The 15,642-nt window shown below is 38.3% G+C and overlaps 2 protein-coding genes, 1 non-coding gene and 1 pseudogene across 3 annotated transcripts; 1 reads left to right on the top strand and 3 right to left on the bottom strand.

Moving 5' to 3' along the window:
* The first annotated feature begins 3,232 nt into the window (after positions 1-3,232).
* On the top strand, positions 3,233-7,004 carry LOC121763903 (annotated as a pseudogene).
* A 200-nt stretch (positions 7,005-7,204) lies between these two features.
* On the bottom strand, positions 7,205-7,684 carry LOC121764331. Its single transcript, XM_042160369.1, has one exon. The coding sequence runs from the start codon at positions 7,682-7,684 to the stop codon at positions 7,205-7,207; it is 480 nt and encodes a 159-aa protein (XP_042016303.1).
* A 684-nt stretch (positions 7,685-8,368) lies between these two features.
* LOC121763497 (mitoferrin-like) lies at positions 8,369-10,505 on the bottom strand. The gene is made up of 2 exons (XM_042159515.1): positions 9,717-10,505; positions 8,369-8,860 (listed from the first exon to the last, which is right to left on the bottom strand). Exons 1-2 carry the CDS (start codon positions 10,425-10,427, stop codon positions 8,663-8,665), a joined length of 909 nt encoding a protein of 302 aa, XP_042015449.1. The 5' UTR covers positions 10,428-10,505; the 3' UTR covers positions 8,369-8,662.
* Positions 8,440-8,510, bottom strand: TRNAG-GCC. Its single transcript has one exon. It is a non-coding gene; the product is annotated as a tRNA-Gly (tRNA).
* Positions 10,506-15,642: the final 5,137 nt, after the last annotated feature.

Consider the following 15,642-nt stretch of genomic DNA (forward strand, 5'->3'; position numbering starts at 1 on the left):
AATCATAAACTTTGTTCTCTGCAATTCACCATGCTTAGTCTTTTATCCCTTATCCCTCTCGGTTACCATCTTCAAGAATACCTTGGTATATGAAATTCATACCGTTACCATTGCGGTATACCGAAAATCCGGTATTTCGGTATTTTTTCGATACGGTAAGGGCGGTATTTTGGTATTTTTACCCAGCACGCAATATATTGAAATGACTTAATTGACTTCATTAAAACATTTATTTATATATTCTATATTATAAATTTTAAATATCGAACTATAAATTAAAGTATTCGGAGTGGGTTATATTATCGTTATCGTTGGAGTTGTATGAATTATTCTACTTTCATGATAATGGCAAGGCTTTCTTTTTAGCTCAACCAATTGAAAGTAGGGATTTGAGAAGCTTCTTATTTAAGTCCCACTTATCATGTTAACATGTTTGTTAGGTTAATTATTATTATATTTATATTGCTGTCTTGTCTGATATTAGAAGTTGATGAGAATAGTTTATATCACGTCTTTGAAATTTGTCTACTTTAATCTTCAAGAAGATTGGTCGTTAGAATTAATATTTAATCAAGAGTTAACCATTTCCCAATAATGATGATATAAGTGAATCTGATTTACCATATTTAGACAAAGTAATAAAAGTAAACAAATAAAGATAAAACAGTAGCGAAAGACTTTGTATAGCCACCTCACCGTTGCCATGAGTTTATGTTGGCATTACTTTTTTATATTTTATTTTATTTTATTTTATTTTTTGGAGTATTTTATAATTAATATTAGATCATTAAATTCATTATTTTAATTAATGAATTCTTGAAACATGGAATGTCCATATTAAATGTACTGAGCAATTAAAAAATTACGATTTTGGATGCTAGACACAAATTCTTTGAAGTAATCATACTAATCTTGTTTGTCACTATCCCAACATTCATTTATTGTAGAAAACGAATATTAATTCTAGAGTAATCATGCTAACCTTATTACTTTTGAATTACGTGGTTTCCAACTCCTAATACATAGAGAATGGAATTTATGCTGCACAATGCAGAAGTACTCAGCTTTTTTTTAAAAATAAATGAACATAAATTTAAAGCTCGTGCAACGGTGAGTTCGCACGTGGCACATTTGATCTAAATATACATTAACTATTACGCCAACACACGTACACGCTGACGTACTAATCTTGATACATAGGCTGAAAGTAGATTTTGTCCTATCGGTTATGGTGTTCATTTAAAAATGTCTCATTATGGTAATCCTCATTACATATATAATGTAGTAGTAGTATTGTTGAGAATAAAATGTCATGTAAACAAATTTTCGACGATCGAAATATTAACATAAACATAGTAGCTGAAATTAGACATTATTATCTATGTGAAAATACACATTTGTGGTGAACTATTAAAAATTGTTAGTCTAACTTAATTATGTCATCTCGTTTAGGGACTTTTTACTCAGTTTTATCTCAACATTCAAGGCATTTACTCGATTTTGTATAATAAAAACATTGAAGGAAAGTGTTCATCAAACAAATATTCTTTGTTACAATTAACTCTGTGTTGTTAATTAGATCTTCCAACTTGAAAAACAAAACTCACCTCAAAATTGAGAATAATTAATCATCCAAAGCAAAAATTAGACAAAGAAAAAAATAAATTAGAACCTGTCGAGGACACAAGTTGATGATTTGAATTCATCAGATTGTATTAGCTGTCAGCATATCATTTTGTCCCCATCCTAATTCTTGCAACATAAATAAAATATACAGAGCTGTAAAACGTGATTATATGAAGCTGATAATTGAACTTCATGTTTGGAAGCTTGACCAAAAATGGTCTAGCCATGATTCCATCGAGGCGTGGGCTTTTCCACAATTTATGCCATTTTTTCCATTTTAAGCATTGCATTATTTTGAGTCTGACCATTACCCTCTTGGTATAAAAGGATGAAATGCTCATCATAAATGTAAATCAATGATTCATCTCATTTTATGTTCGATTTTTAAATCGAATCCGTAGTTTCCAAGCATTTAGCTTCTACTAACAAATAGTAGTAATTCTTATTTCAATAAATATGAGTATACTCGAATTTTGTGGCTGTAACTTTCATGTCATTTGCTTTAGACGACTAAAATCCAACATTATGGCCCTTCTGATATATTGAATGGAATGAAAGATGAAATTGAACGAAAATAAGAATCAAATGATAATTTCTTTGCATTTTTATTTTATTTTATTTTTTCTTTCATTTTATTATATCGAGTAAATAAATAAAATGAGAATAAGAATGACATTTCATTCCATCATAATTACTAAGAAGTGCCTAAGAATATAATTGGAATGTTATCGATTTTTTACATGTTACTGCAAATTTCATTGTACTAACCTTCATAGAATAAAATTATTGGTGAAACAAATTATACTCACGGTTAAATTTCAAATTTTTTTATATATGTACTCCATTGACTAAAAAATAAAATTAGTTAAAAACATACTGATATAATTAGCTCAATATATTGAAAAAAAACCGAAATTGCTATATAAATCACGAAAATTTGTTACTAAATTTTAGTTTGTCCTACAATTTTTTCGCAAACTGAATTATAACAAACGAAGTTTACAATTTTCCCATCCATCTTATTTATGACGATATACATGAGGATTTGAAATCCGATTTTAAGCATGTCACCACCGTATAAATATGTACTCCATCCGTCCTTGAAAATTTGTCACATTTCATTTTCTGCACTCGTTTAGAAAAAATATAATAAATAATTAAAGTGGAGAGAATGTAAAATAAGAGAGAAAATAATGTGAAAAGACTCTCATTTACGTTATTCTCTCTTTTACTTTACCCTCTCATCACTTTAGCTACTATTTATTAAGAGTATTTTTTATCTAAAACGAGTGTAGAAAAAAAATGTGATAAATTTTCAAAGACGAAGGGAGTATGATCCTAATGAAGAGCAAATGTTTCTAACATAGCCATTAGCCATAACATTTCCTCATCCTTAAACTCGGCTACCACATTCATCGACGCATTTTATTGTAAATGAGATGAATGAGATAATTGCGAAAATTGCAAGCTTACTTGAAAAGTATGGGACGGACCATTTTTTATCATCTTTAGTAATTTATTTAACAATTTATCATAAACTAATAAAGCTTTTTTAAAATGAATAACCGCACGGTGAAAAAAAAACCTACCTTAATTGGTAAAGTGTGCAGAAGGATAGCCGTTGGCCTAATTCCGCCCGAGCTGACGGAATTTCTGAAGCTGCTGCTTCGTTTACTCCGCCAAACACTCCCTTATTTTGATGCATGCTCTTCTCCACCACCACAACCACCGCTTCCCCCTACATCATTCGCTTTTCTCCTCCCTCCGCCGCAATGAGTTCCGCAATCGCGCTACCCTTGATTTCTCTCTCCAAATCCGCCTTCTCCGACCCCAATTCCTTCAAGAGCTCCGTCTCTCTGAGGTTTAGAAATGAGACTAGGATGGTTTCGCGGTCGAATTTGGGGAAATATAGGGTTTTCATGAGTGTCGCCGTTGGATCGGATGCGGCGGTCATTGATGACGCACTGTTCAAGGACTACACGCCTTCTACTGCTTTCCTCTTCCCCGGCCAGGTCAGTGTTTGAATTGAGCTTTTGCAGTTTGGTTTTAGTTATGCGGTTAATGTCTTACAGATTTGATTCGCTGATTAAGTTTTGGATTAGTACTTCAATTTGTAGCTCCATTGTTGTTTAATTTACACTGGATAGTTTAATGTTGCACAATGAACTGCAAAGAGTGTTTATTTGATGATCAAGTTGCTTGTTAGTTTCCTTTGTTGTTACTGGACCTTCAATAAGTACTTCCTTGCTAGTGCTACGATCAAAGTTACAACACTGTGTGAATTAGTAGTTCAATTGATTCATGTCTGGAATCATATACTATAAGGAACTTCTTCGTACTGGTATATTGAAATTACACAAAAAGTTAAGCTCAGGTTTACTTATAAATAAATGTGTATAGATGAAACTGTCACTGTTTTGTTGAAATGCTTTTAGGACATTAGTTCTTGTGTATCTGTTGATGCTTCATTGAAATGATATGCTGACTGTTTGTGTCGTATATGTGTTATTTCTCATATTTTTACTTCTTTGAAGGGTGCACAAGCCGTTGGAATGGGGTTGGAAGCTCAAAAGGTGCCTGCTGCAGCTGAATTGTACAAGAAAGCTAATGATATTTTAGGGTAGGCTCAACACTATGAACTAGTAGTTCTCTGCTTTTCCAAATGTTATATTCATGCTCTAAGTTTTTCCTAAATTGGCTACACTAATCTGCTGTCGTATTTTGTCATTGCAATTACATAAATTACTCGTAAACAAATATTATATTGTTGAATAATTTAAGAAGTTGAAACTTGACAATGTTCCCACATGGTGCTCCCTTAAAATGTGTTAACTTTTGATACCTTACTTAACTTGGTCCAATCGTCCGATACCAATAGATCTTCTTGCCATACTTGAAATGTGACTGTGTGAGAGGTTTAGGTGTTGACAAATGACAATAGACTAACAGGTTATCGCATAGATACAAATAAAGAGCATAGTGGTTTTATCATGACAAGAGGAAGTCACTTGGGATTGTCCACTTATCACTACGGCATATTCAAATGATGGGTTAAATTGTGGTTTTACTTCTAACGTTACCATTTGAAATTAGTTTTCTGGACTTCTGTGTACTTTTCATTTTGGTTGGTGTCCTCTCTAATAAGTATTATAGAAGTTCAGTATCTTACACCATTTTTTTAATTGAATTAAGGTTCGACCTTTTGGATATTTGCATTAGTGGACCAAAAGAGAAACTTGATTCCACCGTCTTAAGCCAGGTATACTGTAATTTTGTTACAGAAAGAAGATATGTGATATTAATCATTATTTTAAACGACACAACTTTGAAAATACCATCTGTAGGACCCTAATACAGTCTTGAAATATCTTATACAGTAAAGGCATTTTCTTGATATGATCTAAGACAGTAGTGCTTCATCAGCTAACACACGCTCCATTCTCAAAGTTTATTCCTAATTTGAAGGACACACAATCTTATTGTAAAAAGGAATTTATGGACTGATACATATCCTGAATCAATTTCCCAGCCAGCTATCTATGTTACAAGTTTAGCTGCAGTTGAGGTGCTTCGAGCTAGTGATGGAGGTCAGCAAATAATTGACTCTGTTGACGTCACATGTGGTCTAAGCTTAGGAGAATACACGGCCCTTGCATTTGCTGGAGCATTCAGGTATACTGCCAAGTGCCAACTGAGTCTAGTGTTTTATTCGGATAGCATTGTTAAATATGTTATGGTTGGCCTAATTTTTATACATTCATATGATATGCTGCCTCAAGTAAATATATCTCTGATGATGGTCTCTTTGTTGGTCCAGCTTTGAAGATGGGCTTAAGTTAGTGAAGTTAAGGGGTGCGGCAATGCAGGTACATACACATTCAGTTAAATCAGGAGTAGTTATGTGAATTAACATCATGTTTCTGTAATATAAAAACGTGTTCTCTTGCAACCACCAGGATGCTGCTGATGCTGCTCAAAGTGCCATGGTTAGTATTATTGGACTAGACTCTGATAAAGTGCAGGCACTCTGTGATGCTGCGAACGAAGATGTAGATGAAGCAAATAAAGTTCAAATTGCAAACTTCTTGTGCACTGTAAGTTTGTATATGCCGGATTCCATATTTAAATAGGGATGACAATAGGTCAGAATCAAATTAATGTAGTATCTCACACTCTGAGCCCCAATCTCTAATCTTAACCCTATTAACATCTACAACCTTAATGTTCTTCTAACAATAATAATCAAAGAACAGTCAAAACAAAAAATGTTAAACAACTAAATTTAATAATGCCCTTGTCCTAATAAAGGAAAATAATTATTTGACTATTCCCATTCCCTTTTACCCAGTTGGACTGAAAAGAATTCCTACTCACCCTCCGTTCAGGCTGAGTCTGGCTGACTATCAGATTTCCATGTAGGATTTAGGGGAAACTGCCATCCCTACGCTATATTGGTCACTCTGCTTACCTTGGTCACACTCACCCAAATTACTTGTTCTCGCAGGGAAACTATGCTGTCTCTGGAGGCCTTAAAGGAATTGAAGCAGTTGAAGCAAAGGCGAAAGCATTTAAAGCTCGAATGACAGTAATACTCTCATTGTCTTGGCATTGCCCTTAGTCAATTTGTGCACCAGATTTTTTACCTCACATATGAACTTAGGTCCGATTAGCAGTTGCTGGAGCTTTCCACACAGGTTTCATGGAGCCTGCCGTATCAAGATTAGAAGCCGCTTTGGCATCGACTGTAATCAGAAAACCCAGAATACCAGTCATATCCAACGTTGACGCAGAACCGCATGCAGACCCAGAGACGATCAAGAAAATACTTGCTCGCCAGGTAAACATGGCTTCCATTAATTATCTTCAGGAACCTGATTATATCCAATCATTCATGTCTATTGGCAATTCTAGGTGACTTCTCCTGTCCAATGGGAGACAACCGTGAAAACCTTGTTGAGCAGAGGCTTGAAAAAAGGCTATGAATTAGGACCCGGGAAGGTAGAACTCAAACACTGTTGAATTTATCGGTCTCAAGAAACATACTACGAACTTGATTTTCGATATTGAGCCAATCTTGATGTATGTTTTAGGTCATTGCTGGCATTGTGAAAAGGATGGACAGAGGTGCTGCTGACATTGAGAACATTGGTGCCTAATCATAATATTCTAAGCTACTTCCTCAAGCCGGTTTTTGCCAAAATCTCTCTGCGTATACGAACAGGACTTCGTACAGCAGATAGGATCTTGAAGACCAACGTTGTGATTTCAGAGATCCAAGCAGATTATTTATAGTTTCAATTAATTAGCTGGAAGCAATAAATGGTACTGAAATTTTGAATTTCATGAGATTTATTTGAGCTTGAAATATTTGTGGATGATTGCAAAAGAGAAGAGAAAACACAATCACACAACTTGTGAAAAGGGTAGATTCAAATCAAAATTCCTGCAATTGCAAACACTATGAACCGATCTCACGAATTCTACATTAGAATAGTCTTAACAATGACATTCAATTTCTTCAAAAAGCAATTCTTCAATTTCTAGCAAACAATATACACTATCTCAAAGATCTGTAAAATCAGTGATCAATCGGTGCAGAGGACGGCGGCCGCAACCGCCGGAGCCGGTCAATCCACTGATCCTCGGGGATCTGGCATGCCCAGTCTGGAGCGCCGCCGCCGAACGAGATCTGACGCATCGCATCCATCACCCTGCCGGTGTTCTCCGCCGTGAGAGGAGCGTTCCGCCGCGCCTCGTCCTCTCTGAAAGCTCGCTCAATCGCCCTCTCAGATTCGGTCGCCTCCTCGACTTCCTTCTCAGCATCGTCATCGCTTCTATCTAGCGAAGATACTCCGTTCTCCACCCAGTCATTTGGTAGTGGATGGAAAGTAGAATTCGGATCTCGATCGGATAGATCTGCGCCGCTGTCGTCTGAGTCTTCGCCGCCGTTATCGACGGAGGAAATAGGCTGGTAGTAGTCGCTTGAATCGTCGGCAGTGGAGTCCGAGTCGCTTCCGCAGATGCCGTTATCCTCGTGCGAATCAGCTGATGCATTCATCGCTGCTCCACAACTAAAACCTCCAGTCCGACGACCTATAAATAATGTTTGCGTAAACAAAAATTTAGGAAAGTTAGTTTTATCTCTCTAATACTCACGTAATACTAACAATCCTTCCAATCTTGTTAACTGAATAAAGTAAGAAAAAACTAAGCAAGAGAAATAAAATTGAATAGAGTAACTACTCATTTGGATTTACTTATAATTTTTACTTCGTATAAACATAGGGACATTTTACTTTTTCATCTGTCGCATAAAAATACTTTATTTTCATTTGAAAGTTCTCCCCAACTTAATACTTATATGCATCGATTTGTTTACCACGTATACCATTAGGATCCATCATTAATAATAATTATAATGTGGGTCACACTATTCATTAAAATAGTCCATTATTAATAATAATTATAATGTGAGTCACACTATTCACTAAAACTAGTTTAATTATTATTCTATCTCTCTTACTTTACTAATTATACACTCACTAAAACTATTTAGTTATTATTTTATCTCTCTTACTTTACTAATTATACACTAATATATGTGTCATTTCAATTGGCAAAATTTAGGGACAATAAATCAATAAGAAGATTAATTTGTATTTCGTCATATAAAAAAAAAAGTTAATTTGGCAAACCCTATTATTTTCTCTTATGTTGGCATATATAAAAAGTGATAAAAATAAAACATTGAATGTACCAGCCGGGTCTCTTATTTCAGCATATATAGAAAAAGTGATAAAAATAAACATTGAATGCACCAGCCGGGAATCGAACCCGGGTCTGTACCGTGGCAGGGTACTATTCTACCACTAGACCACTGGTGCCAGTTGTTTTAACATATGGATACTTATACATTAACTCTACTCAAATAAAAAACTGTGAGTACAATAATTCACAGCAATCCGACCTATATAAATACTATAAAGTGTTGTAGTTGTTCTGAAAAATAAATCTGTTGGGTGTATAGAAATGGTGGTCAAGTAGAATTGGTGGTGTGATGGAAGAAGGCTTTAGCAGCTTCATATGTAGACCAGCAAATAGCAGCAGCTGGGGCGTGGAAGAGTATCCTCGGCATCCATCCCCTCATGAGGCCGGCGTACCCATCTTTCCTTACTATTGTTCCACAAACATCTTGGATAGAACCACTCTCGAATCTATCACATCCACATACCCCCTGCCAACATATATAAACACAGGAAACAGTCATTCCCAAGTTTCCATTTTTACTACATGTTTCTGCTTTACATGTTACTCCTACAACTTATGTGCCAACAGCCAACCTAACTACTCCCTCCGTCCCATTACAATAGAGGTGTTCCATTTTCAACACACATTTTGGAAAAATAATAAATAAATAGTTAAATTGAGATGACTCTTATTTATATTACTCCCTCTCCAACTTTAACTATTTATTAGTATAATTTTTCCAAAATGAAATGCCTCTACTACAGAGGGACGGAGGGAGTACTTCTAATCTACAATAGTTATCCCAGTTTCCACTGCAATTTTCTACAACTCTTTATCTGCTACATACATCTTAGACAGGATATTGTGTGCACTTGGGCTCATGACTTGTAGCTCAAAACAGAAAAATACTCTTGCCCTTTGCTACACTACAAAGTTCAAAACTTTTTAACCACTTCAGAAACATACTTAATCATGTAGTCATTTTTCTTTGAAACTATACTTTGTAATTTTTGTTTTCCCTACTAATTATGAGTTGATTTCAAATTATAAAACCACTCAGTTTTCATATAATATTTGAATCTACTTTCCACTCTCCAGATGATGATAAAAGCTAAATATATAGTACTAGATTTCCCTTCATTGTAACCCTTTACCATTCTTCCAACCTTCAAAACTTTCATCAATCGTAAAAAATTCAAAGTGCCCTGTTCTTTAGCTAAATAATTCCTACTATATGAATTTTCATAATCTCTCTTTCAACATTCACATATGAAACTCAATTAATTATCAAAAAATATGCATATAGCCTAAATTCACAATAAAAACAGTGAATCTCAAAATACCTGGCATTGCAATTGAGTCTTGACCACATCTAACGGCGTCGTCACGGCGGCAGCCAGAGCCCCCGCCACCGCCCCAGCAGTAGCGTGAACCACAAACTTCTCCTCCCCCGCGCTCTCAGGCGACACATCCATCAACCCTCTCTTCGCCGCTTCATACGTCGCAAAATGCACCGCGGTGAAGGGCGCATTCATCACCACAGTAGTTCTATAAGAGACGAAAAAAGCCCCAATTCCCTCCTCCCTCACCACCCTCCCCACGCAGTCCCAGACGCCGCGGTACGGGCTGCCCCTCAGCTGGAGGCGCTGCTTCACCACATCCATCGGCGTCAGCACCGCGTCGCTGGCCACGGTGGCGCACACCCCTGCCGCGGCGTGCGCGGCCGAGCTGCCGCTAGGGTTTCCGCCGGAGAAGCTCTGCTTGCACGCCTCGTAGACGGAGAAGTAGACGGCGTGCGCGGGGCCGGCGCCGATCCCCATGGCGGCGATGCCGCGGTAGAAGCCGGTGGCGCCGTCGGATTTGAGGATGGATCGGATGGCTTGATTGACGGTGGCGGAATTGAGCGGGCAGGAACTTAGGGCTTGCATCTGCGTTTTGATAGTGTCGACGGGGAACATGGCCATGTGCTCCGCCATGCCGGCGATTGAGCCGGCGATCATGAATTGCCAGAATTTGAGGCCGTCGTGCGGCAGGGCGGAGGTGTCGGCGGCCATTGGCGGTGGAAACAGAGGGAATTGGGGAGAAGGGATTGGGATTTGGCCATATAGAGGAGGAGAGTCGTGATTGAACGAAACTTGGAAGCAGGAGAGGGCAAAGTGGGCATCACCAAGTATGGGGCTGCATAGGCGTCACCACGGTTCGGGAACTGGCGGTTCACGGTTCGGAACCGCCGGTTCCGGTTCAAGAAAATCATGAACCTGAGCCGGCCCGTCCTATGTTCGACGGTTTCGGTCCTGAACCGTGAACCGGCGGTTCATCTAAACGGGCGGTTCCGGGCTGGATCGGCCGATTCGGCGGTTCAATGTTAATTTTTTTTTAATATTGTAATTCAAGTAAAAAATGTAAATATACTTGCATAAATAAAATTAGAATAATGCGAATGCGACGTACAAATGCAATTTTATTGATACAAATTAGAACTTCAAAATTACAAATTGCAACTTCAAAATTACAACTTAAAAACTATAAATTACAAAAGACTGTTGATTACAATTTACAAATTACATATTCGAAACAAATGGGAGAAAAAAAGAAATAAAGGAAAAGGACTTGAGCTCAACTTAAATTTAAAATTTAAGTTGAGATGCCTACGTATCCTCAATGCTTAATTGTATTTTGTAATCAAAGTCCACGTAGTTCTCTTACCTTGCTTACCTATTTGGCTTGATCGGAGGAATTGGCCTACTCTTCTTCGTCGGGGAAGTAGTCTTGGTCGGGTTGTACTACTTGATTGTCCAAATCCGGTTCTTGGTCTCTAATTTCGACGGAGCACCAATCATCAAGTAACATAGTGGCTTCCATGTTTTGCCCGGTGATTCTACATCTTCTGTCGTCCAAGACGTTGCCTCCAACACTAAAGGCGGACTCGACGGCGACGGTGGAAGCCAGAACCGAAAAGATCTCCTTGGCCATTGATGCAAGGATGGGAAAATCTTTCTCGTGTGATCCCCACCAATCTAGGACGTCGATTTGTTGGGGAACGAGACCTCCTTCTTCATCATTGAATGAAAAGTGTGAGCCAAAACTCACTTGCCGAATTTGCCGTCCTTCCTCCGCTGCTGTAGCCGTATAGGTCCGCCAATTGGGATTGGGCGTCGGGGTCATCAGCTTGGAAGAAGCCAAATTTATGTGTTTGACGGGGGGTCTAGGTCTCACTTGGTGGGTACTGTTGTACTTGGGCTTCATAATCGTGAAAGAGGGCCCGCAAGTCGAACTCAAAATTTATTTGGAGGGTTGGGAGGTGGGGGAGGTTTATTTGGAATGTTTGGGCTAGGTTTATATAGTTGCCGCCGTCCTCGTCATTCGATTGCAAAGCTCGGAGTGGTTCAAGATCAATAGAAGTCAAATTGTTATAATAAAATTCTAAAATTTTTAAAGTACCAACTAGTCTTCATTTTGGATCCAAAACTTTTGCAAGCAAGAAAACCGTTGGGATCTCATTGAAATACTTGATCCATTTTTCAACCATATAATATAAAACACACATTAATTCAAGATTATTTGCGGAATTTTTCATTGCAGTTTTAAAACCAAGTGATATGTACATGCAAGTTCTAAAACACGAAAGGATGTGCAATAATACACACCCGATAACTCAACGGTGGCATTTCTAAAACCTTTGAATAATTTAAATAAACTCATGCTTTGATCCCAACAAGAAGAGGTTAGATATAAATCATCTACACGGAAAGTTCTATAAAAATCAACCAAATATTCTATATGCTCTAATATAGAATGCAACATATCATATGTAGAGTTCCATCTAGTAGTGTGACGCCCCGGAATTTTAATTCCTTAATTTATGATTAAGTCGGATTTCTAGCTCGATTAATTCTCGTTTGGAAGGCGTAGAAATTTTCGTTGTATTTTTCGACGTTGGGATAATCAAGTATTGTATTAAAAACAATAAGTTGCAAGTAAATGCATTTTAAGATAAAAGTATGAGATATGCTTTTATTAAGATTTCAATGTGGAGATACAATTACATGGAAATATGGAGATGCTAATAAGTACACACTACATCTTTGAAAGGGGCAACATTCAAGCTAATGAGAGCTTGGACAAGAGCTACTCCAAACCTAATACTCTAACAAAGGACTAAACTTGGCATATAGACAAATAAGTGAGGTGACAAATCCATTCTCCTCTCTTCCTTGATCTTTTCGATCTTCCCCTCCACCAAGCCCAAAAGTGCAGCCACACACCTGCAAGGAATACACCAAGAAGGGGGTCAATGTTTAGCACACATGAGAAAGGATAGGGAGCACCAACTAAATTTAGAAAGGGAGGAATAGACATTTCATAGCAGCAAGAAAGCTGCAGAATTGGCAATAAGGTCAGCCCAAATGGCTCCCTTCCCAGCATTTCATCATTTTAGGAGCTAACCCAAGCTAGCCAAAGAAATAGAGATCAACCACAAGCCAAGAAAATGAGAAGTAGGCTTCCCTTCTTTCGAGATTCAGAGAGCAGCCAAGAGAGGGGCTTGTTCTTCCCAAGGATTTCACCAACTTAGTATGTTTTGCATAAACACAAAACTCAAAAGTGAGTCAACCATGCAGCCTAAATTAGAAGTACAATCTCCAAGGAAAGCTGGCACAAAGTGCCAAGGATAAAGACTATATAAACAGCTTCATCTCCCTTCTCCTCCCCACAAATTCGACACCCCAAATTCACTCAAAGTTAAGAAGTGCAGCAAGGAAAGGAGGAGGAGCAAGGAGGAGGCTTTGAGGCAAGGATCAGCCCGATACCGAGAGGAATCACCAAGCAAGGTAATTCCCTCAATACCCCATACCTTTTTGCATCATGATAGCAAGAACTTAGAGGACATAGAAATAGGACCAGCACTCAATTACCGTAGCCTCGGCCGAGAAAGAATGACAAGTAGAACATGCTCACGTATAGTAGTCAAGCATAGCGATGTGTAAGCATTAAAGTAGAGACAACAAAAGCACATTCCAGTGAGCGAAAGCGTCCAAATTGCTCAAACATAATTTGTAATCGAAACTCCGAACTTAACAGAACAAGTTAGGGGAGTGGGGGAGAAGACTTAGCTTAAGAGAAAGGGCTGTCCGGCGACGGCGGAACTCCGGGAACTCCCGCGAGGCAGCTGCAGTCCGCGGCTGAGGAAGGGAGAGGGAGGCGACGCCTCCTCCCCACTGCTGACTTCGCCGAGAGGAAAAGCACTCGCCGAAGGGCGTTCGACGGAAGGAGCAGACGTGAGCCTCCGGTGAGTGTTGTGGCTGCCTCGCGAAGGGGGCAGCGGCGAACGACGAGAGGACGGCAGAGATCGCCGGTCGCCGGAGATGGAAGAGTAGGCGTTGCTGCTTCCTTGTTCAATTAAATTCTCAAATTGGGAAATTAAGGAAAGTGAATTGGTGGAGCTTATTGAGGAGGTCACGATTGAAAAGAAGGAAAAAGGGGAACATGTTTTGGGCCAACTTTAATTAATTGGGCCGATGGAGTTGTTGAAAGAAATAAAAAGGAATCTTAGCTAGTTGGGCTTATGGATGAACTAATTAAAGAAGCCTACAAATTATTAGTTGAGAGCGAGAATTTGAGATTGGAATTTTAGTTGTTCTTGGAAATTTATATTATTTTGGAAAAGGAATTAATTTAAGGAATTAAGCTTGGAGCTTAATTAAATTAATCTCTGAATAAATTATCCCAAAGACGTGAAAGGTTAAGCGGAGACGCGGATGAGCCGACCGGCGTCGCCTGCGACGCCATGGGCGGCCTTAAGAAAAATTTGAAGAAGAAGGAATTTAAGGAGAGATTTTAAGAATCCATATTTTATTAAGAGAAATAGAATTTCTCCAAGAAAAGTAAAGAGAATAATTAAGTGTTGCAGAGCAGTAAAGCCGAGTTAGGATTTAAGAAAAATCCAATGAGCCGAGACTAAGAGATAGGATGCATGCATTCTTTTCTCAGAAAAAAAAATAGTTCGAGTAATAATTAGCGTTTACGCTATTTGTTTCTAAAGGAATTTGTTCAAGGGGGCAAGAGAGGCCGAACGAGGAATTGTTAATTGGAGAAAAGCATAACAGGTGGGCTTTCTTTTAATATCCAGCACTATAGTGTGGATATAAAGCAAATGTTTTGAAGTTATGAAATATCTTTTCTGGAAAATGAAGATGTGATCATCTCTTTTAAAGTTGTTGTCATACCATAAAATATTTGTTTTGATACCTGTCTGTGAGGGCTATATGCCGGGAGTTTGGCGATGCCAACAAAATTGATAACGAATTCGAGTCTGAGAGTGGGTAGAATCCCAACACAGACTTATACGCGCGAGCGCTGTGAGCCATCCTAGAGAGAGGTTGGCCGGCGAGGGTGTTCGTTGAAGGTGGCCACCTTCAACGGCACATTTGATACTCAGACAGGGAGGGAATACCAAGAACTTAGACTGATCAGTCGGACTTTTAAGATCACAAAAGAATCTAGTATGCTCGGGCCTTTTTAAGAAAAACCCCGTGTGATACTGTTGATGGGTGACAACTTATATATGTATGTTTTGTTTTTGGCACGTGTCCACTGAGTACTCCTGTACTCAGCCCTGCATGTATTTATAAATGTGCAGGTTGAACGTCAAGATGAAGGAGAATTGATCGGAGTTGATGCTATTAAATAAGCTTGTGGATTTCTCGGCGATTCGTGTCTTCATACACGAAGTCGTTTAGTAGGGACCTCTTTCCGCTGCATTTATTTTGTTAAGTGAGAAGCTTATTGTCTCACCTTCGAACTCTGATTTAGTTGATATGATGAATGATCCTATTTTGAGATCTTGTAATCGAATACTTGCCTTCTAATTTGTGGTATCAATCTATTGGCCTTTCGGCAAGTCCCTTGAGCTCTTTCCCCATTTCGTTAATTCTGTCTATTAGTCACGGATTTCCCGCTTTTGCTATCATTAGCAAAGTGCGGTCGTGACAAGTAGACACGTCTAAAGTAAAAGTTGTGTACCTTATTTTCTTCGAATGACGATACTTCTTCCTAGGGGTGTGCATTCGGGTTTCGGTTCGGTTTTTTGTCAAAACCGAACCAAAACCGAAAAACCGAATTTAGTTCAAAATCCAAACCGAACCGAACCCGAAAAACCGCAAAACCGAAACCGAAAAACCGAAAACCGAACTTAAAAAACTGAAAAACCCGAACAAAACCGAAAAAAACCGAAAAACCCGAAAAAATAAATATAATATTAATATATATATA

This window comes from Salvia splendens, chromosome 14 (assembly GCF_004379255.2).
Source record: "Salvia splendens isolate huo1 chromosome 14, SspV2, whole genome shotgun sequence".
Lineage (NCBI taxonomy): Eukaryota > Viridiplantae > Streptophyta > Magnoliopsida > Lamiales > Lamiaceae > Salvia > Salvia splendens.

What these genes read in the sequence shown, in the direction of transcription:
- LOC121764331 (XM_042160369.1), bottom strand. Translation starts at nt 7,684, where the DNA reads ATGAATGCATCAGCTGATTCGCACGAGGATAACGGCATCTGCGGAAGC.
- LOC121763497 (XM_042159515.1), bottom strand. Translation starts at nt 10,427, where the DNA reads ATGGCCGCCGACACCTCCGCCCTGCCGCACGACGGCCTCAAATTCTGG. An exon ending in AGACTCAATTGCAATGCCAG is followed by an intron (nt 8,861 to 9,716) that starts GTATTTTGAGAT and finishes ATATGTTGGCAG; the next exon opens with GGGGTATGTGGATGTGATAG.